The 26,407-nt window shown below is 35.4% G+C and overlaps 4 protein-coding genes across 8 annotated transcripts in view; all 4 read left to right on the forward strand.

Moving 5' to 3' along the window:
* The window catches only part of LOC119580773 (venom protein 302-like), a 1,625-nt gene extending 165 nt beyond the window's left edge, over positions 1-1,460 (forward strand). The window contains exons 2-3 of the mRNA XM_037928881.1: positions 224-335; positions 1,041-1,460. Coding sequence (XP_037784809.1) covers positions 224-335; positions 1,041-1,127 — 199 coding nt within the window. The 3' untranslated portion in view covers positions 1,128-1,460. The remainder of the gene's footprint in view (positions 1-223; positions 336-1,040) is intronic.
* Positions 1,461-7,912: 6,452 nt separating this feature from the next.
* On the forward strand, positions 7,913-9,726 carry LOC119580774 (single insulin-like growth factor-binding domain protein-1). The gene is made up of 4 exons (XM_037928882.1): positions 7,913-8,055; positions 8,248-8,359; positions 9,045-9,171; positions 9,370-9,726. The coding sequence occupies exons 1-3, from the start codon at positions 8,000-8,002 to the stop codon at positions 9,129-9,131; spliced, it is 255 nt and encodes an 84-aa protein (XP_037784810.1). The 5' UTR covers positions 7,913-7,999; the 3' UTR covers positions 9,132-9,171; positions 9,370-9,726.
* A 2,469-nt stretch (positions 9,727-12,195) lies between these two features.
* On the forward strand, positions 12,196-13,750 carry LOC119580775 (single insulin-like growth factor-binding domain protein-1). The gene is made up of 4 exons (XM_037928883.1): positions 12,196-12,341; positions 12,578-12,689; positions 13,284-13,410; positions 13,615-13,750. Exons 1-3 carry the CDS (start codon positions 12,286-12,288, stop codon positions 13,368-13,370), a joined length of 255 nt encoding a protein of 84 aa, XP_037784811.1. The 5' UTR covers positions 12,196-12,285; the 3' UTR covers positions 13,371-13,410; positions 13,615-13,750.
* Positions 13,751-16,338: 2,588 nt separating this feature from the next.
* Positions 16,339-25,889, forward strand: LOC119580776 (single insulin-like growth factor-binding domain protein-1). 5 transcript variants are annotated; one of them, XM_037928885.1, is made up of 4 exons: positions 16,339-16,476; positions 16,725-16,836; positions 17,411-17,537; positions 17,736-17,874. In XM_037928885.1, the coding sequence occupies exons 1-3, from the start codon at positions 16,421-16,423 to the stop codon at positions 17,495-17,497; spliced, it is 255 nt and encodes an 84-aa protein (XP_037784813.1). In that variant the 5' UTR covers positions 16,339-16,420; the 3' UTR covers positions 17,498-17,537; positions 17,736-17,874. The 5 variants fall into 5 exon arrangements, with proteins under 5 accessions (XP_037784813.1, XP_037784816.1, XP_037784814.1 ...); XM_037928888.1 differs by lacking the exons at positions 16,725-16,836; positions 17,411-17,537; positions 17,736-17,874 and adding exons at positions 24,665-24,776; positions 25,425-25,551; positions 25,754-25,889 and having other exon boundaries at positions 16,371-16,476; XM_037928886.1 differs by lacking the exons at positions 16,339-16,476; positions 16,725-16,836; positions 17,411-17,537; positions 17,736-17,874 and adding exons at positions 20,540-20,645; positions 20,890-21,001; positions 21,637-21,763; positions 21,962-22,098.
* Positions 25,890-26,407: the final 518 nt, after the last annotated feature.

Raw genomic sequence — 26,407 nt, forward strand, 5'->3', positions numbered from 1 at the left:
CGGGGAGTGAGGGGTCCTTTGGGGGAAATTCTGCTCAATATAGGACAAGGATATAGACCTTGTTGTAGGATGCCTTTGGTTTCTCGCTTCATTTTCCTCAGTCTAATGAGCATTTTTTTTTCTTCTTTTTTCTTGAATAAACAGGCCTTTGAACACAAATCATCTTCACCGAATGACGTTTTTTCCACTCTCATACGATGCCTATTGTGCATGGTGTTTGCAGGACCGAGGCTCACCACTGCGCGGATTGCAGCACCATCAGTTGCCCGAGCACAGCCGACTGCACCCACGGCACCCAGCGCGAACACTGCAACTGCTGCGATGTCTGCTTGAGGGTGAGCCAAATACGAGCATAGATGTGTGATGATTATGTGTTAGAGACTGCGTTAAGGGTTCTCCGCATCCCTTTTGTGTGTGTGTGTGTGTGTGTGTGTGTGTGTGTGTGTGTGTGTGTGTGTGTGTGTGTGTGTGTGTGTGTGTGTGTGTGTGTGTGTGTGTGTGTGCGTACGGTGTGCTTATGTGTGGAGGGGTGCGTGCGTTTTAATATGTGTGTGTGTGTGTGTGTGTGATGATAATAATTCAATAATTTGGGATTTGTAATTTCAGTGAAATTGCGGCCTAATTAGCCCCTGTGTGCATGGAATGTCCGGTTGCCTACGACTGGCAGTGCGGGATTTAAACGCAGCTCAGCAAGAATGCTTGAGATCGATACCTCTACCACACATACTTATATGTGTATGTGTACGCGCGTGTGTGTCGTATGTATATATTACGTATGTATGTATTTAAAGATATATGTATATGTATTTGTATACGTATATATAAATAAATATATATACATATATAAATAAATATATATACATATAAATAGATATATATATATAATATGAATAAACATATATATATATATATATATATATATATATATATATATATATATACATATATGTAAATATATATATATATATGAATATATATAAATATATGCAAACATATATAAATATATAAATATCCATGTCATATTTTACACCTTCCGACAGGTTGCCGGCGAGAAATGCGACGGCCCCTTCCACCTGGACGGCATTTGCAAAGGGCCATCGAAATGCAGGGGAAACATTTGTACTTAGAACTACTTACACTGCCTATCCTTGTGTACAGTTAAAATAATGTAGGTAAAAGACATGAGGAAACCATCATATTAATGATACGTTTAATTTTACATTTACATTCATGATTCTGCATTTATATCCCTTCTATATATTTATTGTACTATGTTCATGTGAATATTTGTAATGAAATGCACAAAAATATATCCCGTTTTTTTCCATTTACTACATCAATTCTATTTCTCAACATCTCAATGAAGAATTAAATGCCTTGTTATTCGTGAAAAATAAGATGGAAAAATACATACTGTACACGGAAATACAAGAATGACATTAAAAAGACATAAATGGCAATTGACTTTTTGACTATCCTAACAGAATAATATGTCAAGATTTGGCCATTCCTTCTTGTGTCAGTCATTCTAGACTGGGTCATTTCTTCTAAAGAGTCGTTCCTTCTAACATTCTAGTGTTGAACAGAACAATAAGACATGCAGCAAGATTCTGATGAAGTGAATTTATATACTCATACTCTAACTTGTCACTCCTAATCGAGGATAATGCGGATTTGAATACAATCTGTTATTTCTTTGTCTTGAGGCAAATGCACTAAACATTAATAAAGAAAACCAAACGATATTACAGAGTACGTTGTAAATTACAGTTTTTGTCAGTTCAGTATATAGCATTTCTATGTAACAAAGCTATAAGTAAAATGAAGGTAAATGGGTAGAAAATGCATATGTAAAGAATCTCAGCTGCATAATATAGGATATATTAAACTTATGTAAACAGTAAGATGCTGCCTGTTGTATTGTATTTGGTTCTAATATTGAATAGGCTGCATTTGGACAGCCTATGTTATCCCTGGCTTCACCTGGAATTCAATTTACTATTTTTTCTTTCTTTCTTTTCACATACTCTTAAAAGTGCTATTTAAATTTTCTGATTTATACCATTACCATATGTAATGAAAATCACTTGGGGTTTGTCCAATACATTATGTGGCATTCTGTAATATCTTAAACTTACAAATTAAGTATGCTGACACAAAAGAAACACTTATGGGAAATGTCCCACAATTAGCACCAATAATATAGATATCCTGACAGATGACATTACTCATAGAACATATAAATAATGGAAAATAACCTTACATAATGAATGCGTACAGATTCCTGCACAGATTGTAAATATTGATATCATACACGATATGAGATACTGTTGTACTCTGTACTAAACATTGTACTTTCAGATATTAGTGCATTCTTCCCTCCTTGAAAATAAATGATCATTTTATCAATGAAGATAAACAGTCCTTTTATCACAGAACACAAAGTTGAGATCCTATAAGTTGAAGCTTTAGTCCCACCTATATCGATCAGGTGGTTTGATAGAGCAAATACATTTTCTTGTTCCAGCTCTTACAAACCCATTTCTTTCAATTCACATGTGAAACTAGGAGACAGGTTCTTCTGTACTTTGCACTGTAGGTAATGGATTACTGTCAGGTATAATGCTTGACTCTACATTACTAACATCAAATTCTTTAGGAAAAGGTGCTAAATCCCTAACTGATACTGTAGATTAGCGTCCATCTGGATACCTTATACTAGCATAAGTTGTCCATTAATTCCACCTTGCCACTTACTGGATCATGCTTTTTCTGGTCCTGGTACAGACAACCACGATGGTAGAGAGTTACTATGTCTCAGTTCTTGAAACATAGATGATGCACCTCTGTCCAATGAATGTATGCAGGTATTTCAGTAGGAGTGAATATCTGTTCAAGGCAAGCGATGATTGTAGACGTATGCATTTTCTGACAAGGAACTGCAAAAGGATATCTGGAATATTCATCTATAATGGTGAACATGTATACATTGCGAGCTGAAGATGGTAATGGTCCATTAAAATCAATGCTTAGGCGTTCTAAAGGTTGAGTGGCTTTGATAAGGGTTCTCATCGAATGAACAATAAAACTGTGGCTTTAATTCAGTACAAACTTTGCATGTAACACTTGTAGCATTTGAAAAAAAGTGGGCTCTTGAATCTCACAAAATGTAGCAAGCGGGATACTCCTGGATGGCATAAACCATTGTGGATATCTATCTGTCCATCTATGAGTTAAAGATGAATTGGTCGAACAACAAAATGTTCTCGTCAGAGTATCAGGAGCCACATTTTCTTTACCAGGGCGACAGTAAATATTATAGCTGAATGAAGCTAATTCCATCCTCCATACTCAAATCTTACTTTTCTTTATTTTGGTTCCCTTCCTGTTATTAAGCATAAAGGCAACTGAGCGTTGATCAGAGACTACTATAAAGTGTTGCCGACCTAGCAGGTGACTCCATTTCTGACCTGCTTCTATTATGGCTGTGTCATCTTTCGTCACTGCTGGGTAATGTAACTTACTACCCTGTAAATTCCTAGGCATAAAGCAATGCATCTGAAATGGTTACATCAGAGGCATTCAACCACAAAAGGCAAATTTCATCATGAAAGGTGGCATATTCTAGTTGTTTCTTGAGTTGAGTGACAGCATCCATAGCCTGTTCAGTCAGTGGAAAAGTAAATTTCTTATCAGATTCTTTCAACTTAATTTGGTGATATGCACTTTCATTATCTTCAATCTTTGGTAATGGGTAGGCATCTAATTCTAATCTACAACTTGAGCACGTCATGGAGAAGTACTAGATTCTATAATCATTAGCACTGAAACTCCTGGATTTTGTAGACAGATTCATAAAGAGAGATGGCTCTTCCACTGAAGCTGCAGATAGGGAACAATAAGGAGTCATTCTATGAACCAACCAACATGGATTAAGGGTTAACCCATCATTGAGCTCTAAATCTACTAAAGAATACCCTGCAGAGACTGCAATAGAAGAATTACTTCGTTTTACAGTAAAGCAGTGGCAAGTGTCTGATTCTGTAGATTATTGTCCATATCTTCAGTCTTTGGTAATGGGTAGGCATCTAATTCTAATTAAGTTGATTGATTGGGAATAATCAATGCAGTCTCTTTTTATGTCTGTTAGCTAGGTCTTTCAAAACTACGACTTGAGCACGCCATGGAGAAGTACTAGATTCTATAATCAATAGCACTGAAACTCCTGGATTTTGTAGACAGATTCATAAAGAGAGATGGCTCTTCCACTGAAGCTGCAGATAGGGAACAATAAGGAGTCATTCTATGAACCAACCAACATGGATTAAGGGTTAACCCATCATTGAGCTCTAAATCTACTAAAGAATACCCTGCAGAGACTGCAATAGAAGAATTACTTCGTTTTACAGTAAAGCAGTGGCAAGTGTCTGATCCTGTAGATTATTGGCCATATCTTCAGTCTTTGGTAATGGGTAGGCATCTAATTCTAATTAAGTTGATTGATTGCAGTCTCTTTTTATGTCTGTTAGCTAGGTCTTTCAAAACTACGACTTGAGCACGCCATGGAGAAGTACTAGATTCTTTAATCAATAGCACTGAAACTCCTGGATTTTGTAGACAGATTAGTAAAGAGAGATGGCTTTTCCACTGAAGCTGCAGATAAGGAACAATAAGGAGTCATTCTATGAACCAACCAACATGGATTGAGGGTTAACCCATCATTTAGTTTTAAACCTACTAAAGAATACCCTGCAGAGATTGCCAAGGAAGAAATATTTCGTTTTACAGTAAAGCAGTGGCAAGTGTCTGATCCTGTTGTGCAATCTCTTCAGACTGAGGTTGTTAGGGTGTAATAACAGCAGCAATAGGCACACTTGGAGAAGTATAAGCATCAGCATTACGTTGGGCCAGATCCAGTGAATAGGCTTGACTATAGGCATTTTCTAAATCAAGTGTATTGTTCTCCAAAAGACGTTGTCATATCAGGGGTGAAGCAATGCCATTGATGGAAGCATCACGGACGATTTCCTGGTGATATTGTTCAGCAGTTACTGCCTTTAGGTTGCAGTCCTTAATGAGTTTCCAGAGTTTCACATACAAATTCTGTAGCGTATTTATAGCAGTTTCATAATTATTGCACTCTTTTGTGTAGTCATACACAGTAAAGGAAACACGTTTTACTAAAGTTCTAAGCTTATCAGACGCAGATTCTCCACATTCCTCAATAATGTTTGTAAATGAACGATGCCAGTGTATCCGCTCTTTGGCTGCAGTGTATGGTAGATGGTACTGCAACGGGAAAGCCGGGGGGCTCCCTAGTCGGCTAAGGACTGTGCAGTCCTGAGTTGCTGCTGTTGTCGTTGTGGTCTGCTGAAGGATCGGGGAATGTTGATCTCGGTTCCTGATTCTGCGGCTTAAATACACTATCTCTGTGCAAGAGCGCAGGAAACGAGGGGAGCCCACAATCCAAAGAGCAAGGATCTGATGTGACCCAACCTGGCAAGTATGCTGAGCTTCAGGTTGCGGGGTCGTGCCGCTACAAGTGGGAGAGTTTGGATCCACACCCACTCAAGAGGGCTAGGGAAGTTGCTCCATTAATAGAACTCGTGTTTTATTAATTGTAATGAATGTCACTTAGGGTTTGTCTAAGTTTAATACAACACATATGACATCCTGTAGCAAGCACAATATATCTTTTTAAAGTTGCAAATTAAGTGTGCTCACACATAAGATATTATAAATGTTAGCATCAATAATATAATGTCTTGGCAGATGATAGTACTCGTAGAACAGGTAAATAATAGAAAATAACCTTACATGATGAATGTGTAAATACAGATTCCTGCATAGATTGTATATACTGATGTCATACATGATATGAGATATTGTCATACTCTGAAACTAAACACTCTAATTTCTTAACTTCACATATTAGTACACCATACATAAGAACAGTTCTTAATATAAACTGTATACAGATATTAGAGTGATTATATGGCTAGCAGCAGAGACTTCTTATCTCAGGAAAAGGCAGAGTTACACTATGCCAGTAGGCCCTAGACATTAATGGCTCAGTTGATATGAAATACAAAAAAAAAATAAAAAATAAGATAAATAAATAAATAAAAATAAAATAATAATAATTATAATAATAATAATAAATAAAAACTGCCTCCGAAAGAAGGCTTCCTCTGTTCCCTCTCTATGCAATAAATATTTTTATTACATAATTCTGTTTATTTCAAATAGTGTGCTCCTCTTTCACCATTTCAGTCTTATTGGTCGTAATCCATGATTCAAAAAATGAAATATATGAGATCAGAATTTTCTTCCCATTAAGATAATATTAATAAATTAATAAATGATTGATGGTAGATGGTGATGCTGATGATAATGATGTTAGTAACAAAAGAATAAGTAATAGCATTTTTCTTTCAACAAATCGCCGCAAAGGTTATTTCATGAAATAAATCCAGGGCCGTACCCATACTACTAATCCCTTTGTGCAGATATTACCATCATAGAAATGCAGAAGTTCACACTAATTATTACCACTAAGACATTGCATTCCGAATTAAACGTGAAAGATAAAGCTTGCCCTTAAATGTACAGGAATGAATCGAAACTTTCACATACAAAAAAGGCCATACTTGGTTTTAAAAAAAATGGCCACAACATACACTCAAGGTATAGCTGGGAAGAACTTTCAATAAAGCAGAACAGAGTTAGAGAGAGAGAGAGAGAGAGAGAGAGAGAGAGAGAGAGAGAGAGAGAGAGAGAGAGAGAGAGAGAGAGAGAGAGACCAAAAAAATAGCAAAAGAAGAAATAACATGAAGTGAAAAGGAGGGGGGGAGAAAGACCATGGAAAGAAATCTTATTAGATCGACATTTTTCTGTAATTTTGTTCACAATTTAGTCACAGTGAGACGTTCCCTTCCTGCGCCCCCATAGTCACCCCTTCCCACCTCGCAGGCCTCGTCACGTTTTCTTCTTGGGGTTGTCACTACTTGACTCCTCGTTGCTGACAAGAAGAGGAACTGGAAGACTATTTAATCGTGATCTTCAGCGACCACTGGCTGGCTTGAAAAGGCTGGTAGCACCATATATCATAAAACACTTAATGGAAATGCTGTCCTTTCTGTGTCTTCTGTATAGATTTATTCGTGCATGAGCTAACAGAAAAAAAATATATGGCAATGATTATTCATCACTTTGTGAGGATGTCGATACCAAGGCGACCAAATTATCCAGATACGTTGTGCAGAATCTAATATTATAGATTACGTAGAAAAATACTTTACATTTTATTATTAGGTTTTACTCTCGTTTTTTGTAATCAAACCCTTACTGGTCAGTTGTAATTAGTTGAAGTTAATAACAATTTAACTTATATTTACCTTGAATTCTTTCTGATCATTAGCAAGAAATTAATCTACCAATTTTTATCGTTCCTGCACTGAAATGCTAAATTCACAAGCAGTTTAGAAGGCCCATAGTATTTGCTTGTTCTTTCCGAGTGCATGGGATATGTATTTATTTGTGTGCATTTGTTTACTTGTGTATTTTGTATGTATGTGTTAGAGTTACTGAATGTTTATCCGCGCGCTACATGGAAACAGATACATGTGGTTGAAATTAAAATCAACTTTCATCAATTTAGATATTAAGAAAATATGAGATATCTAAGTAGATATACTATACCCTTTAAATATTCGTTCATAAAGGCACAAATACATCTATATATATCTATTTATAGCTTTACCTAAACCTAGTTCAATCCTGATGTACATCAAAATATTTTCCTATTTCTGGAGGCGAGACTAAAAAAAAAATAATTGTTTATATCCCTGAAAAAGTCATTCCTGGAAAAAGAACAGACCAACTGAAGTTAAGCAAGAGGGCAAGAAAAAAAATCTGACCTTGACTGTGGAATAAGTACCATGAGGCGGCGAGGAAGCCAAGCCAGTCGTGCATCAGCCGCCGTACAGACACCACCACCATGCGCGCCTCTCTCGTCCTCCTCGCCGGCGTCGTCCTCCTCGCCCTCCTGTGTGGGTGAGTCCTAGGGCGGGGAGTGGGGGGTCCTTTGGGGGAAATTCTGCTCAATTTATCGCGTCATGGGCATTTCCTTTCTTTTTTTTTCTTTTTTCTTTTTTTTTTCTTGAATAAACAGGCCTTTGAACACGTTTCATCTTTAATGAATGACGTTTTTTCCACTCTCACATATGATGCCTATGGTGCTTGCAGGACCGAGGCTCACAAGTGCGAGGATTGCAGCACCGTCTCCTGCCCGAGCACAGCCGACTGCACCCACGGCACCCAGCGCGAACACTGCAACTGCTGCGATGTCTGCTTGAGGGTGAGCCTAATACAGGAATACGTGTGTGATGTTGTTGATTTTGCGTGTTAGAGACTGCATTTAAAGGTTCTCCGCATCCTTTGTGCTTATGTGTGGAGGTAGTTCGTGTGTGCGAGTGTGTGTGTAATAATAATAATTCAATAGTTTAGGACTCTGTGACTTCAGTGAAATTTTGGCTGTCTGTTTATTTTTGCCGCTAAATTACCCCCTGTGTCCAGTGAATGGCTGATTACCTTCGACTTGCAGTGCCGGATTTGAACGTAGATTAGCAAGATTGCCAGAGATCGTTACCTCTATTACACATACGCATGTATGTATGTAGATGCATGTGACTGCGTGTCTGTATATATGTACATATATAGGTAAATGTGGTTGTGTATACGTATATGCATGTATGTATGTGTACATGTATGTCTATATATATATATATATATATATATATATATATATATATATATATGTGTGTGTGTGTGTGTGTGTGTGTGTGTGTGTGTGTGTGTGTGTGTGTGTGTGTATGTATAAGTATATGCATACGTGCATTAAATATATACACACACACACACACATATATATATATATATATATATATATATATATATATATATATATATATTATATATAAATGTTCATGCATAATATTTCCACGCATAGCCATCCATGTCATTTACACCTTTCTCCCTGACAGGCTGCCGGCGAGAAATGTGACGGTCACGAGCATATGGACGGCATTTGCATTGAGCCACTGAAATGCAAGAAAAACATTTGTACTTAGAACTTCTACGCTGTTCATCCTTTTTTATAGTTAAAAGAATGTAAGTACAAGACTTAACAAAAACATTATGTTAATCATTCATTTAATTCTACATTTACATTGATATTAATTCTACATGTATATCCCTTCTATATTTTTCTTGTCCTGTGTTCAAAGGACGAATATTTATTACGAAACGTACAGAAATATATCCCGATTTCTTCCGTTTTTCTACATCAACTTTTTTTTCAACTTTCAGGATGAAAAAGGGGAGGAAATATTCCAGTGCTGTATCCTACTTCTCAATATCTCAGTGAAGAATTAAATGCCTTGTTGTGAAAAGCAAGATGGAAAAAATACATACTGTACAATGAAATACAAGAATTACATAAATGGCAATTGACTTTTTGACTACCAGAATATTCCGTCAAGATTTGGCCATTCCTTCTTAACTGTGTCAGTCATTCTAGACTGGGTCATTCTTTCTAAATAGGGTCGTTCCTTCTAATATTCTAGTGGTGCATACACATGTAGTGTATTTATAGCACTTTCATAATCTTTGCACTCTTCTTGTATCATACACACTAAAGGAAATACAGTTATCTGAAGTCCTAAACTTATTTCACGCATATTCTCCACATTCCTCATAAAGTTTGTGTAAGATGCCTAAGTGAGACACAGCATGCCAGGTTTAGGCTGATTTTTTCAGGAACATATCTGCATGAATATGCAAATATCCGTCTGGTCGCTCTTTTGTGTCACACGCGTACTCGCGTCCCTCACTTCCTTATTCACGATATCGCACTACACGTAATTATCCTTGTGCATAATAAGCTACACACCCCATAGTTTGTAAATGAACGATGCTAGTATTTCCACTCTTTGACTGCAGTAGAGGGCTTTTTTCATATTAATTCTAATGAATGTTACTGGGGATTGTCCAAATTTGATACAGCACATTATGTGAAACTTTGCAACAAAAACAATATATCTTCTTACACTTACAAATTAATGAAGTATGCCCACACATAAGAGACACATATGGTAAATGTTCCACAATTACCATCAACAACATAGATATCCTGACAGATGATATTACTCATAGAACAGATAAATAATAGAAAATAACCTTACATGATGAATGTATAACAGATTACTGCACAAAATGTAAATTGATGTCATACAAGATATGAAATACTATCGTACTCGTTACTAAACATTATACTTTCTTACCTTCACATATAAATACACCATACATAAGAACAGTTCTTAATATAAATTGTATAAATACTTTAGAGTGAATATATAGCTAGCAGCACAGACTTGATCCAGGAAAAGGGTATGGGTCTGGCCAGATATGAAACAAAGTGACCACGTCGGTTACACCATGCCAGTAGGCCCTACATAACGATTCAGTCGCAATTAAATAATAATGATAATAATAATAATAATGATGATGATAATAATAATAATAATAATAATAATAATAATAATAATAATAATAATAATAATAAAACAGCCTCTGAAAGAAGGCTTCCTTCTCTCTGTAAAATACTCCTTTTTTATGCAATGCTGCTTATTTCAAATAATGTGCTCAACTTTCACCATTTCAGTCTTATTGGCCGTAATCCATGGTTGACATAATGACTGATGGTTCTCGTGATGATAATGACGATAGTAACAAAAAAAAAAAACATGTTCATTATAATGAATAATAGCATCTTTCAACAAATCACCGAGAGGGTAAGGTTATTTCACAAAGCAAGTTCAGGGCCGTGCTTACACTACTAACAGCTTTGGAATGCTATTATCATCATAAAACTGCAAAAGTTCACTCTTATTACCCCTAACTCATTGCCTTCTGAATTATAGCATGAAAGATGAAGCTTGTCCTTAAACCTACAGGGATGAATTAAATTCACATACTAATACAGGATATATTGTTTTTTAAAAAATCTGGCTACGACATACAGTCAAGTTATAGCTGGAAAGAACTTTCAGTAAAGCAAAAGAGAGAGAGAAAAAAAAGAGAGAAAGATGAAGAAAAAGAACAGGAAATAGAAAAAAAGAACATGATGTTAAAAATATAGACAAAAAAAATAAAAATAAAAACATGAAAGGAAATCTTATTTGACTGACATTTTTCTGTTATTTGGTCCCAGTTTAGTCAAAGTGAGACGCTCCCTTCCTGCGCCCCACAGTCACCCCTTCCCTCCTCGCAGGCCTCCTCGGTTTCTTCTTCTTGGGGTTGTCACTGGCCGGCTTGAAAAGGCTGGTAGCACCATATCCCATAAAACACTCAATGGAAATGCTGTCCTCTGTGTGGTGTGTGCCTGTGTGTTCTGTGTGGATCTATGCATGTGCGAGTTGATAGAATAAAAAATATGGCAATGATAATTCAATTCAACCACATTAACCGGATACATTGCACAGAATTTAATTATTGTAAATGACGTACATTTCTCTCTTTATTCTCATCAATTTTTATTCTTCCTTTTGTAACCAAACCCTTACTGGTTAGTTGTAATGAGATGAAGTTACATGACAATTTAACGCATTTACCTTGAATTCCTTCTGATCATTAGCAAGAAATTAATTAATCTACCATTTCTTATCGTTCCTACACTGAAATGCTAAAGTCACAAGCAGTTTAAAAGCCTCATATCATTTGCCGTATTCTTTCCGAGTACATGGGTTATGTATTTGTGTGTATTTGTTTATTTGTGTATTTTGCACATATGGGTTTGGGTTACTAAGTGTGTGTCCGCGTGCTACAATAGATGTACTTGAAATGAAAATCAACTTTCATCAGTTTAGATATCAAGAAAATATAGTTATACATAGATATACTATACCACCAAAGTATTCGTTTATAAAGACACAAAAATACTTATATCTGTCTATATCAATATATATTCAAGGCTTTACGTGTATCTAAATCTAGTTCAAACCTGATGTACTGTACATCAAAATATTTTCCTATTTAAGAAGACGAGACAAAAGATCATTGCGTATATCCCTGAAAAAAAAAAAAAAAAAATTCCTGGAAGCAGTTAAGCAAAAAAAAAAAAAAAAAAAAAGAAAAAAGAAAAAAAAAAAAAACTGGAATAAGTACCATGAGGCGGCGAGGAAGCCAAGCCAGTCGTGCATCAGCCGCCGTACAGACACCACCACCATGCGCGCCTCTCTCGTCCTCCTCGCCGGCGTCGTCCTCCTCGCCCTCCTGTGCGGGTGAGTCCTAGGGCGGGGAGTGAGGGGTCCTTTGGGGGAAATTCTGCTCAATATAGGACAAAGATATAGACCTTGGTGTACGATGCCTTTAATTTCTTGTTTCATTTTTCCCAATGTCATGGATATTTCTTCTTTTTTTCCCCTTTTTTTGAATAAACAGGCCATTAAACACGTTTCATCTTTAATGAATGACGGTTTTTTTCCACTCTCACATATGATGCCTATGGTGCTTGCAGGACCGAGGCTCACAAGTGCGAGGATTGCAGCACCGTCTCCTGTCCGAGCACAGCCGACTGCACCCACGGCACCCAGCGTGAACACTGCAACTGCTGCGATGTCTGCTTGAGGGTGAGCCTAATACAAGGATACGTGTGTGATGTTGATATTGATTTTGCGTGTTATAGACTGCATTTAAGGGTTCTCCGCATCCTTTGTGTTTATGTGTGAAGGCGGTGCGTGTGTGCGAATGTGTAATAATAATAATATTCAATAGTTTAGGACTGTGATTTCAGTGAAATTTTGGCTGTCTGTTTATTTTTGCCGCTAAATTACCCCCTGTGTCCAGTGAATGGCTGATTACCTTCGACTTGCAGTGCGAGATTTGAACGTAGATTAGCAAGATTGCCAGAGATCGTCACCTCTACCACACATACTTATGTATGTAGATACATGTGTGTGTGACTGCGTGTCTGTATATATGTACTTATGTACATATGTAGGTAAATGTGGTTGTGTATACATATATGCATGTATGTATGTATGTGTATATGTATGTCTATATATATATATATATATATATATATATATATATATATATATGTATGTATGTATGTATAAGTATATGCATACGTGCATTAAATATATACATATATATAAATGTTCATGCATAATATTTCCACGCATAGCCATCTATGTCATCATTTACACCTTTCTCCCTGACAGGCTGCCGGCGAGAAATGTGACGGTCACGAGCATATGGACGGCATTTGCATTGAGCCTCTGAAATGCAAGAAAAACATTTGTACATAAAACTTCTACGCTCTTGATCTTTCTGTACAGTTAAAAGAATGTAAGTACAAGACATGACAAAATCATTATGTTAATTATTCGTTTAATTCTACATTTACATTGATTATATTAATTCTACATTTATATTCCTTCTATATTTTTCTTGTCCTGTGTTCAAAGGACGACTATTTGTAACGAAATGCACAGAAATATATCTTGATTTATTCCGTTTTTCTACATCAACTTTTTTTTCTTCAACTTTCAGGATGAAAAAGGAGTCGAAATATTTCAGTGCTGTATCCTACTTTTCAACATCTCAGTGGAGAATTAAATGCCTTGTTGTGATAAGCAAGATGGAAAAAGTACTGTACAATGAAATACAAGAATTACATAAATGGCAAGTGACTTTTTGACTATCCTAATTGAATATTCCGTCAAGATTTGGCCATTCCTTCTTAACTGTGTCAGTCATTCTAGACTGGGTCATTCCTTCTAAATAGGGTCGTTCCTTCTAATATTCTAGTGTTGCATACATATTCTGTAGTGTATTTATAGCACTTTATAGTCTTTGCACTTTCTCTGTATCATACAAACTATGAGAAACACAGTTAACTGAATTCCTAAACTTATTTGACGCAGATTCTCCACATTCCTCAATAAAGTCTGTGAGACACAGCATGCAAGGTTTAGGCTGATTTATTCAGGAACACATGAACATGCCATCATCCGCCTGGTCGCTCTTTTCTGTCGCAAGCGCACCTGCGTCCTTCACTTCCTTATTCACACTATCGCACTACACGTAATTTTCCTTATGCATAAGTTACACACCCCACAGTTTGTAAATGAACGATGATAGTGTTTCCACTATTTGGCTGCATGAGGTAACTTGTGTTATATTAATTCTAATGAATGTTACTTGGGGATTTTCCAAATTTAATACAACACATTATGTGGCATTCTGCAACAAAAACAACATATCCTCTTACATATACAAATTAATAAAGTATGCTCACACATAAGAGACATGGTAAATGTACCACAATTACCATCAATAATATAGATATCCTGACAGATGACATTACTCATAGAACAGATAATTAATAGAAAAAAAAATTACATGAATGTATAAATACAGATTCCTGCACAAATTGTAAATTGACGTCATACAAGATATGAGATACTGTCGTACTTGTTACTAAACATACTGTCTTACCTTCACATATAAGTACATCATACATAAGTACACCATACATATGAACAGTTCTTAATTCTTGTATACATACTTTAGGAGTGAATATATGGCTAGCAGCACAGACTTAATCCAGGAAAAGGGTATGGGTCTGGCCAGATATGAAACAAGGTAACCACGTCGGTTACACCATGCCAGTAGGCCCTAAACATTAACGATTAAGTCGCTATGAAATAATAATAATAATATAGCCTCCGAAAGAAGGCTTTCTCTATTCCTTCACTGTAAAATATTCCTTTCTTATATAATGCTGTTTATTTCAAATAATGTGCTCCTCTTTCACCATTTCAGTCTTATCAGTCGTTAAAATATAAATATAAGAAATCAGAATTCTTTCTTAAGAAAAATAATAACAAAAATAAAATAATGATTGATGGTTGATAGTGATAATGACGTTAGTAACAAAAAAAAAATAGAATATGTTCATAAAAATGAATAATATCATCTTCCTCTCAACAAATCACTGCAAGGGCAAGGTTATTTCACTAAGTAAATTCAAGGACGTGCTTACACTACTAACTGCTTTGGACAGATATTACCATCATAGAACATTAAAAGTTCACTCTTATTATTACCACAAAGACATTGCCGTCTGAATTATAGCATGAAATATAAAACTTGCCCTCAAATCTACAGGAATGAATGAAAACTTTCACGTACAAAAACAGGATGTATTTCTTACAAAAAAAGAAAGAAAGAAAAAATCTGGCCACTATATACAGTCAAATTATAGCTGGAAAGGAGAACTTTCAATAAAGCAGAACAGAGACAAAATGGGAAAAAAGAAGAGAAAGATGAAGAACAAAAACAATAAATAAAAAAAAAAAAAAAAAAAAAAAAAACAAGTTAAAAGAAAAAAAAAAAAAAAAAAAAAAAAACACGGAAGGAACACGGAAAAGGCTGGTAGCACCATATCCCATAAAACACTCAATGGAAATGTTGTCCTCTGTGTGATGTGTGCTTGTGTGTTCTGTGTGGATAGAGTAAATAAATATGGCAATGATAATTCATCATTTTGCAAGGATGCCGATACCAAGTCAACCAAATTAACCAGATACATTGTACAGAATTTAATTTTTAGAAATCATAATAATGATCATAAATGATTTTTCTCTTTATCTTCATAAATTTTTACTCTTGTTTTTGTAACCAAACCCTTATTGGTCAGTTGTAATGAGATGAAGCTACATAACAATTTAACTTGCATTTACCTTGAATTCCTTCTGATCATTAGCAAGAAATTAAATAATCTACCATTTTTTATCGTTCCTACACTGAAATGCTAAATTCAAAAGCAGTTTAAAAGGCCTACAGCATTGGCTTGTTCTTTAAGAGTGCATGGTATATGTATTGTTTGTGTATTTGTTTACCTATGCATTTTATATGCATGTGTTTGAGTTACTGAGTGTGTCCGCGCGCTACATGGAAACAGATGTGGTTGAAATCAAAATCAACTTTTATCAATTTAGATAACAAGAAAATATAGCTATGCATAAGATGTCTAAGTAGATATACTATACCACAAAAATATCAGTTTATAAAAACATGCAAATATTTATCTATCTATATTTATATACATTCAAAGTTTTACGTGTATCTAAATCTAGTTCAAACTTGATGTACTGTACATCAAAATATTTTCCTATTTCAGACATTCTAAAAAATCATTACGTATATCCCTGGAAAAATCATTCCTGGAAGCAGTTAAACAAGAAGACAAGAGAAAAAAAGAAAAAAGAGGACTTAGACTTGGAATAAATACCATGAGGTGGCGAGGAAGCCAAGCCAGTCGTGCATCAGCCGCCATACAGACACCACCACCATGCGCGCCTCTCTCGTCCTCCTCGCCGGTGTCGTCCTCATCGCCCTCGTGTGCAGGTGAGTCCTAGGGTGGGGGGGGTGGGGGTCCTTTGAAGGAAATTCTACTCAGTAAAGGGCAAAGATAAAGACCTTGGTGTAGGATGCCTTTAATTGCTTGCTTCCTTTTTCTCAATGTCATGTTTTTTTTTTTTTTTTTTTTTTTTTTTTTTTTTTTTTTTTTAAACAGGCCTTTGAACACGTTTCGTCTTTAATGCATAACGTTTTTTCCACTCTCATATGATGCCTATTGTGCATGGTGTTTGCAGGACCGAGGCTCACACGTGCGAGGATTGCAGCACCGTCTCCTGTCCGAGCACAGCCGACTGCACCCACGGCACCCAGCGTGAACACTGCAACTGCTGCGATGTCTGCTTGAGGGTGAGCCTAATACAGATATACGTGTGTGATGATTTTGCGTGTTAGAGACTGCATTTAAGGGTTCTCCGCATCCTTTTGTGTGTGTGTGTGTGTGTGCAGGGGGTGCGAGTATGTTTATGTGTAGATGCAGTGCGTATGTGCGAAGGTGTATATTTGTAATAATGATTCAACAATTTAGGACTTGTGACTTCATATGTGTGTATGTGTGACTGCGTGTCTATATATATCTACATATATAGGGGGTAAATGTACCTATGTATAGGTACATATATAGGTATACTCACATGTATGTATGTATGTGAATGAGCCGTACTCATGTTGACAAATTTATAAAAGATATTAATGAGAATGAATATCTTCACAATACAATCGAAACCGGTCAAATACATCTCTTATGTTGTGAAGATATTCATTCTCATTCATACCTTTTATACATGTATGTATGTTTATATATGTGTGTGTGTGTATTAGTATATGTAGATGTGCATTATATACACATATAAATATATAAATGCTTGTACATATTTCCACGCATAGCCATCCATCTCATTATTTACACCCTTCTCCCTGACAGGCTGCTGGCGAGAAATGTGACGGTCACGAGCATATGGACGGCATTTGCATTGAGCCACTGAAATGCAAGAAAAACATTTGTACTTAGAACTTCTACGCTGTTCATCCTTGTTTACAGTTAAAAGAATGTAAGCACAATACATGACAAAACCGTTATCTTAATTATTAATTTAATTCTACATTTACATTAATGTTATTCTACATTTATATCCCTTCTATATTTTTCTTGCCCTGTGTTCATAGGGCGAATGTTTGTAACGAAATGTACAGAAATACATCCCGATTTGTTCCGTTTTCTACATCAAATATTTTTCTTCAACTTTCAGGATGAAAAAGAAGTCGAAATATTTGTGCTGTATCCTACTTCTCAACATCTCAGTGAAGAATTAAATCCCTCATTGTCAAAAACAAGATGGAAAAAAATACATACTGTAAAATGAAATACAAGAATTGCATAAATGGCAATTGACTTTTTGACTATCCTAACAGAATATTATGTCAAAATTTGGCCATTCCTTCTTAATTGTGTCATTCATTCTAGACTGGGTCATTCCTTCTAAATAGGGTCGTTCCTTCTAATAATCTAGTGTTGCATACAAATTTTGTAGTGTATTTAGAGCACTTTCATGATCTTCGCACTCTACTGTGTATCATACACACTAAAGAAAATACAGTTTACTCAAGTCCTAAACTTATTTGGTGCAGATTCTCCACATTCCTCTATAAAGTTTATGTGAGATACCTATGTGAGATACAGCATGCCGGGTTTAGGCTGATTTATTCAGGGACACATTTGCATGAACATGCCAATATCCGCCTGGTCGCTCCTCTCTGCCGCAACCGCACTCGCGTCCCTCACCTCTTTATTCACGCTATCGCACTACGCGTATCATTGTGCATAATAGGCTACACTTCTGACAGTTTGTAAATGAACGATGCTAGTAATTTCACTCTTTGGCTGCAGTAGAGAGCTTGAGAAGTTCTCCATGAGATAACTTGTGTTGTATTAATTCTAATGGATGTTATTTGAAATTTGTCCAAATTTAATGCAGCACATTATTTGACATTCTGCAACAAAAACAATATATCTCTTACACTTACAAATTAATAAATTATGCTCACATATATGAGACACTTATGGTAAATGTTCCACAATTACCATCAATAATATAAATACCCTGACATATGACATTACTCACAGAACAGATAAATGATAGAAAATAACCTTACATGAATGTGTAAATACAGATTCCTGCACTAAATGTAAATTGATGTCATACAAGATATGAGATACTGTCGTACTCATTACTAAACATTATACTTTCTTACCTTCACATATAAGTACACTATACATAAGAACAGTTCTTGATATAAGTTGTGTACATAATTTAGTGTGAATATATGGCTAGAAGCACATACTTATCTCAGGAAAAGTGTATGGGTCTGTGCAGACATGAAAAGAGGTGACCACGTCGGTTACACCATGCCAGTAGGCCCTACACATTAACTATTTTGTCACTATGATATAATTATAAAATAATAATAATAATAATAATAATAATAATAATAATAATAATAATAATAATAATAATAATAATAATAATAATAGTAATAATAATAATAATAATAATGATAATAATAATAATAATAATAAAACAGCCTCCGAAAAAGGCTTCCTTTTTATGTATTGCTGTTTATTTCAAATAATGTGCTCATCTTTAACCATTTCAGTCTTATTGGTCGTAATCCATGGTCAAAATATAAATATAGGAGTTCAGAATGTTTTTCTTAAGAAAAATAATAATAACAAAAATAAAATAATGATTGGTGGTTCTGCTGATGATAATGACGATAGTAACAATAATAATAATAAGTTTATTATAATGAATAATAGCATCTTTCTTTCAATAATCACCGAGAGGGTAAGGTTATTTCACAAAGCAAGTTCAGGGCCGTGCTTACATTACTAACTGCTATGGACAGATATTACCATCATAGAAATGCAAAAGTTCACTCTTATATTACCACTAAGATATTGTATTCTGAATTATGGCATGGAAGATAAAGCTTGCCCTTACATTTACAGGGATGAATTAACACTTTCACATATTAATACAGGATATATTGTTTAAAAAAATGGCTACGACATACAGTCAAGTTATAGCTGGAATGAACTTTCAGTAAAGAAGAACAGAGAAAAGAGAGAGAGAGAGAAAGATGAAGAAAAAGAATAGAAAAAAAAAAACAAGAACATGGTGTTAAAAAATAATAAATAATAAAAAAATAAAAACATGAAAGGAACTCCTCGGTTTCTTCTTCTTGGGGTTGTCACTGGCCGGCTTGAAAAGGCTGGTAGCACCATATCCCATAAAACACTCAATGGAAACGCTGTCCTCTGTGTGGTGTGTGCCTGTGTGTTCTGTGTGGAGCTATGCATGTGCGAGTTGATAGAATAAAAAATATGGCAATGATAATTCATCACTTTGCAAGGATGCCGATGCCAAATCAACCAAATTAACCAGATACATTGCACAGAATTTAATCATTATAAATTTTCTCCTTATCAATCTTTATTCTTGCTTTTGTAACCACTTACCTTGAATTCCTTCTAATCATTAGCAAGAAATTAATTAATCTACTATTTTTTATCGTTCCTACACTGAAATGCTAAATTCACAAGTAGTTTAAAATTCTCATAGCATTTGCCGTGTTCTTTCCGAGTACATGGGTTATGTGTTTGTGTGTATTTGTTTATTTGTGTATTTTGCACATATGGGTTTGGGTTACCAAGTGTGTGTCCGCGTGCTACAATAGATGTACTTGAAATGAAAATCAACTTTCATCAGTTTAGATATCAAGAAAATATAGTTATACATAGATATACTATACCACCAAAGTATTCGTTTATAAAGACACAAAAATACTTATATCTGCCTATATCAATATATATTCAAGGCTTTACGTGTATCTAAATCTAGTTCAAACCTGATGTACTGTACATCAAAATATTTTCCTATTTCAGAAGACGAGACAAAAGATCACTGCGTATATCCCTGAAAAAAAAAATTATATAATAATTCCTGGAAGCAGTTAAGAAAAAAAAAACTGTGGAATAAGTACCATGAGGCGGCGAGGAAGCCAAGCTAGTCGTGGATCAGCCGCCGTACAGACATCACCACCATGCGCGCCTCTCTCGTCCTCCTCGCCGGTGTCGTCCTCCTCGCCCTCCTGTGCGGGTGAGTCCTAGGGCGGGGAGTGGGGGGTCCTTTGGGGGAAATTCTGCTCAATATAGGACAAGGATATAGACCTTGGTGTAGGATGCCTTTAATTTTTCTCGATGTCATGGATATTTAATTTTTCTTTTCTTTTCTCCCCCCCCCCCCTTTTTCTTGAATAAACAGGCCTTTGAACACGTTTCATCTTTAATGAATGACGTTTTTTCCACTCTCATATGATGCCTATTGTGCATGGTGTTTGCAGGACCGAGGCTCACAAGTGCGAAGATTGCAGCACCGTCTCCTGTCCGAGCACAGCCGACTGCACCCACGGCACCCAACGTGAACACTGCAACTGCTGCGATGTCTGCTTGAGGGTAAGCCTAATACAGAGATGCGTGTGTGATGATGATTTTGCGTGTTAGAGTCTGCATTTAAGGGTTCTCCGCATCCTTTTGTGTGTGTGTGTGTAGGGGGTGCGAGTATGTTTATGTGTAGACGCAGTGCGTATGTGCGAAGGTGTATATTTGTAATAATGATTCAACAATTTAGGACTTGTGACTTCATATGTGTGTGTGTGTGACTGCATGTCTGTATGTATCTACAGATATAGGGGGTAAATGTACTTATATGTAGGTACATATATAGGTATACTCACATGTATGTATGTGAATGAACCGTACACATGTTGACAAATGTATAAAAGATATGAATGAGAATGAATATCTTCACAATACAATCGAAACCGGTCAAATACATCTCTTATGTTGAAAAGATATTCATTCTCATTCATACCTTTTATACATGTATGTATGTTTATATATATATATATATATATATATATATATATATATATATATGTGTGTGTGTGTGTGTGTGTGTGTGTGTGTGTGTGTGTGTGTGTATTAGTAGATGTAGATGTGCATTATATACACATATAAATATATAAATGTTTGTACATATTTCCACGCATAGCCATCCATCTCATTATTTACACCCTTCTCCCTGACAGGCTGCCGGCGAGAAATGTGACGGTCACGAGCATATGGACGGCATTTGCATTGAGCCACTGAAATGCAAGAAAAACATTTGTACTTAGAACTTCTACGCTGTTCATCCTTGTTTACAGTTAAAAAAATGTAAGCACAATACATGACAAAACCGTTATCTTAATTATTAATTTAATTCTACATTTACATTAATATTATTCTACATTTATATCCCTTCTATATTTTTCTTGCCCTGTGTTCATAGGGCGAATGTTTGTAACGAAATGTATAGAAATACATCCCGATTTGTTCCGTTTTCTACATCAAATATTTTTCTTCAACTTTCAGGATGAAAAAGAAGTCGAAATATTTGTGCTGTATCCTACTTCTCAACATCACAGTGAAGAATTAAATCCCTCATTGTCAAAAACAAGATGGAAAAAAATACATACTGTACAATGAAATAAAGAATTACATAAATGGCACGTGACTTTTTGACTATCCTAACAGAGTATTATGTCAAAATTTGGCCATTCCTTCTTAATTGTGTCAGTCATTCTAGATTGGGTCATTCCTTCTAAATAGGGTCGTTCCTTCTAATAATCTAGTGTTGCATACAAATTTTGTAGTGTATTTAGAGCACTTTCATGATCTTCGCACTCTGCTGTGTATCATACACACTAAAGAAAATACAGTTTACTCAAGTCCTAAACTTATTTGGTGCAGATTCTCCACATTCCTCTATAAAGTTTATGTGAGATACCTATGTGAGATACAGCATGCCGGGTTTAGGCTGATTTATTCAGGGACACATTTGCATGAACATGCCAATATCCGCCTGGTCGCTCCTCTCTGCCGCAACCGCACTCGCGTCCCTCACCTCTTTATTCACGCTATCGCACTACGCGTATCATTGTGCATAATAGGCTACACTTCTGACAGTTTGTAAATGAACGATGCTAGTAATTTCACTCTTTGGCTGCAGTAGAGAGCTTGAGAAGTTCTCCATGAGATAATTTGTGTTGTATTAATTCTAATGAATGTTAATTGAAATTTGTCCAAATTTAATGTAGCACATTATTTGACATTCTGCAACAAAAACAATATATCCTCTTACACTTACAAATTAATAAATTATGCTCACATATATGAGACACTTATGGTAAATGTTCCACAATTCAATAATATAAATACCCTGACATATGACATTACTCACAGAACAGATAAATAATAGAAAATAACCTTACATGATGAATGTGTAAATACAGATTCCTGCACTAAATGTAAATTGATGTCATACAAGATATGAGATACTGTCGTACTCGTTACTAAACATTATACTTTCTTACCTTCACATATAAGTACACTATACATAAGAACAGTTCTTGATATAAGTTGTGTACATACTTTAGTGTGAATATATGGCTAGAAGCACATACTCATCTCAGGAAAAGTGTATGGGTCTGTGCAGACATGAAAAGAGGTGACCACGTCGGTTACACCATGCCAGTAGGCCCTACACATTAACTATTTTGTCACTATGATATAATAATAATAATAATAATAAAAATAATAATAATAAAATTATTATAATAATGATGATGATGATAATAATAATAATAATAATAATAATAATAATAATAATAATAATAATAATAATAATAATAATAATAAAACAGCCTCCGAAAAAGGCTTCCTTTTTTATGTATTGCTGTTTATTTCAAATAATGTGCTCATCTTTAACCATTTCAGTCTTATTGGTCGTAATCCATGGTCAAAATATAAATATAGGAGTTCAGAATTTTTTTCTTAAGAAAAATAATAATAACAAAAATAAAATAATGATTGGTGGTTCTGCTGATGATAATGACGATAGTAACAAATATAATAATAATAATAAGTTTATTATAATGAATAATAGCATCTTTCTTTCAATAATCACCGAGAGGGTAAGGTTATTTCACAAAGCAAGTTCAGGGCCGTGCTTACATTACTAACTGCTATGGACAGATATTACCATCATAGAAATGCAAAAGTTCACTCTTATCACTTTGCAAGGATGCCGATGCCAAATCAACCAAATTAACCAGATACATTGCACAGAATTTAATCATTATAAATTTTCTCCTTATCAATTTTTATTCTTGCTTTTGTAACCATTTACCTTGAATTCCTTCTAATCATTAGCAAGAAATTAATTAATCTACCATTTTTTATCGTTCTACACTGAAATGCTAAATTCACAAGTAGTTTAAAAGGCTCATAGTATTTGCCGTGTTCTTTCCGAATACATGGGTTATGTGTTTGTGTTTTTTTATTTGTGTATTTTGCACATATGGGTTTGGGTTACTAAGTGTGTGCCCGCGTGTTACAACAGGTAGATGTACTTGAAATGAAAATCAACTTTCATCAATTTAGATATCAAGAAAATATAGTTATACATAGATATACTATACCACCAAAGTATTCGTTTATAAAGACACAAAAATGTTTATATCTGCCTATATCAATATATATTCAAGGCTTTACGTGTATCTAAATCTAGTTCAAACCTGATGTACTGTACATCAAAATATTTTCCTATTTCAGAAGACGAGACAAAAGATCATTGCGTATATCCCTAAAAAAAATAATTCCTGGAAGCAGTTAAGCAAAGAAAGAAAGAAAGAAAAAAAAACTGGAATAAGTACCACGAGGCGGCGAGGAAGCCAAGCCAGTCGTGCATCAGCCGCCGTACAGACACCACCACCATGCGCGCCTCTCTCGTCCTCCTCGCCGGCGTCGTCCTCCTCGCCCTCCTGTGCGGGTGAGTCCTAGGGCGGGGAGTGGGGGGTCCTTTGGGGGAAATTCTGCTCAATATAGGACAAGGATATGGACCTTGGTGTAGGATGCCTTTAATTTTTCTCGATGTCATGGATATTTAATTTTTCTTTTCTTTTCTCCCCTCCCCCTTTTTCTTGAATAAACAGGCCTTTGAACACGTTTCATCTTTAATGAATGACGTTTTTTTCCACTCTCTCATATGATGCCTATTGTGCATGGTGCTTGCAGGACCGAGGCTCACAAGTGCGAGGATTGCAGCACCGTCTCCTGCCCGAGCACAGCCGACTGCACCCACGGCACCCAGCGCGAACACTGCAACTGCTGCGATGTCTGCTTAAGGGTGAGTCCAATACAGGGATACGTGTGTGAGGTTGATGTTGATTTTGCGTGTTATAGACTGCATTTAAGGGGTCTCCGCATCCTTTTGTGTGTGTAGGGGGTTCGAGTATGTTGATCTGTGGAAGCAGTGCGTGTGTGCGAATGGGTGTATTTGTAATAATAATATTTCAGTAAATTGGGACTTTTGTGACTTCAGTGAAATAACTCTACCACACATATGTATATGTGTGTATGTGGACCCTTGGGTATGTGACTACGTGACTGTGTATATATATACCTATATAGGTAAATGTGTGTATATATGTATATGTGTGTATGTATATATATATATATATATATATATATATATATATATATATATATATATATATTTTTTTTTTTTTTTTTTTTTTTTTTTTTTTTTTTTTTTTTTTAATTAACGGTAGGTTCATGTTTGAGCCGTTTGTGTGTGTGTGTGTGTGTGTGTGTGTGTGTGTGTGTGTGTGTGTGTGTGTGTGTGTGTGTGTGTGTGTGTGTGTGTATTTATGCGCGTATATGTATGTTTATATATGTATATGTATGTGTGTATTATATATACATATAAATGCTTATACTTAATATTTCCACGCATAGCCATCCATGTCACCATTTACTACTTTCTCCCTGACAGGCTGCCGGCGAGAAATGTGACGGTCATGAGCATATGGACGGTATTTGCATTGAGCCTCTGAAATGCAAGAAAAACATTTGTACTTAGAACTTCTGCGCTCTTGATCCTTGTGCAATGTTAAAAGAATGTAAGTACAAGACATGACAAAAACATCATGTTAATTATTCATTTAATTCTACATTTACATTGATACTAATTCTACATTTATATCCCTTCAATATTTTTTTTTCTTACCCTGTGTTCAAAGGACGAATATTTGTAACGAAATGTACAGAAATATATTCCGATTTGTTCCGTTTTCTCCATAAAGTTTTTTCTTCAACTTTCAGGATGAAAAAGGAGTCGAAATATTTCAGTGCTGTATCCTACTCCTCAACATCTCAGTGAAGAATTAAATGCCTCCTGAAAAAACAAGATGGAAAAAAATACTATACAGTGAAATACAAAAAAAGACATAAATGGCAATTGACTTTTTGACTATCCTAACAGAATAATATATCAAGATTTGGCCATTCCTTCTTGTGTCAGTCATTCTAGATTGGGTCATTTCTTCTAAAGAGTCGTTCCTTCTAACATTCTAGTGTTGAACAAAACAATAAGACATGCAGCAAGATTTTAATGAAGTGAATTTATATACTCATACTCTAACTTGTCACTCCTAATCGAGGATAATGCGGACTTTGAATACAACCTGTTATTTCTTTGTCTTGAGGCAAATGCACTAAACATTAATAAAGGAAACCAAACGATATTACTGAGTATGTTGTACATTACAGTTCGTGTTAGTTCAGTATATACCATTACTATGTAACGAAGCTTTAAGTAAAGTGAAGGGAAATTTTTAATATCTCCTACATAATGGCGTACATATATCAAACTTATGCAAACTGTAAGATACTGCTTTGTGCTTCTTTATTTTCATTTAGTTAATATTTGAAACGGAAAAGAAATGTTGACATCCGATGACATCCCCGACTTCACCT

The sequence above is a fragment of the Penaeus monodon genome, chromosome 14, assembly GCF_015228065.2.
Source record: "Penaeus monodon isolate SGIC_2016 chromosome 14, NSTDA_Pmon_1, whole genome shotgun sequence".
Lineage (NCBI taxonomy): Eukaryota > Metazoa > Arthropoda > Malacostraca > Decapoda > Penaeidae > Penaeus > Penaeus monodon.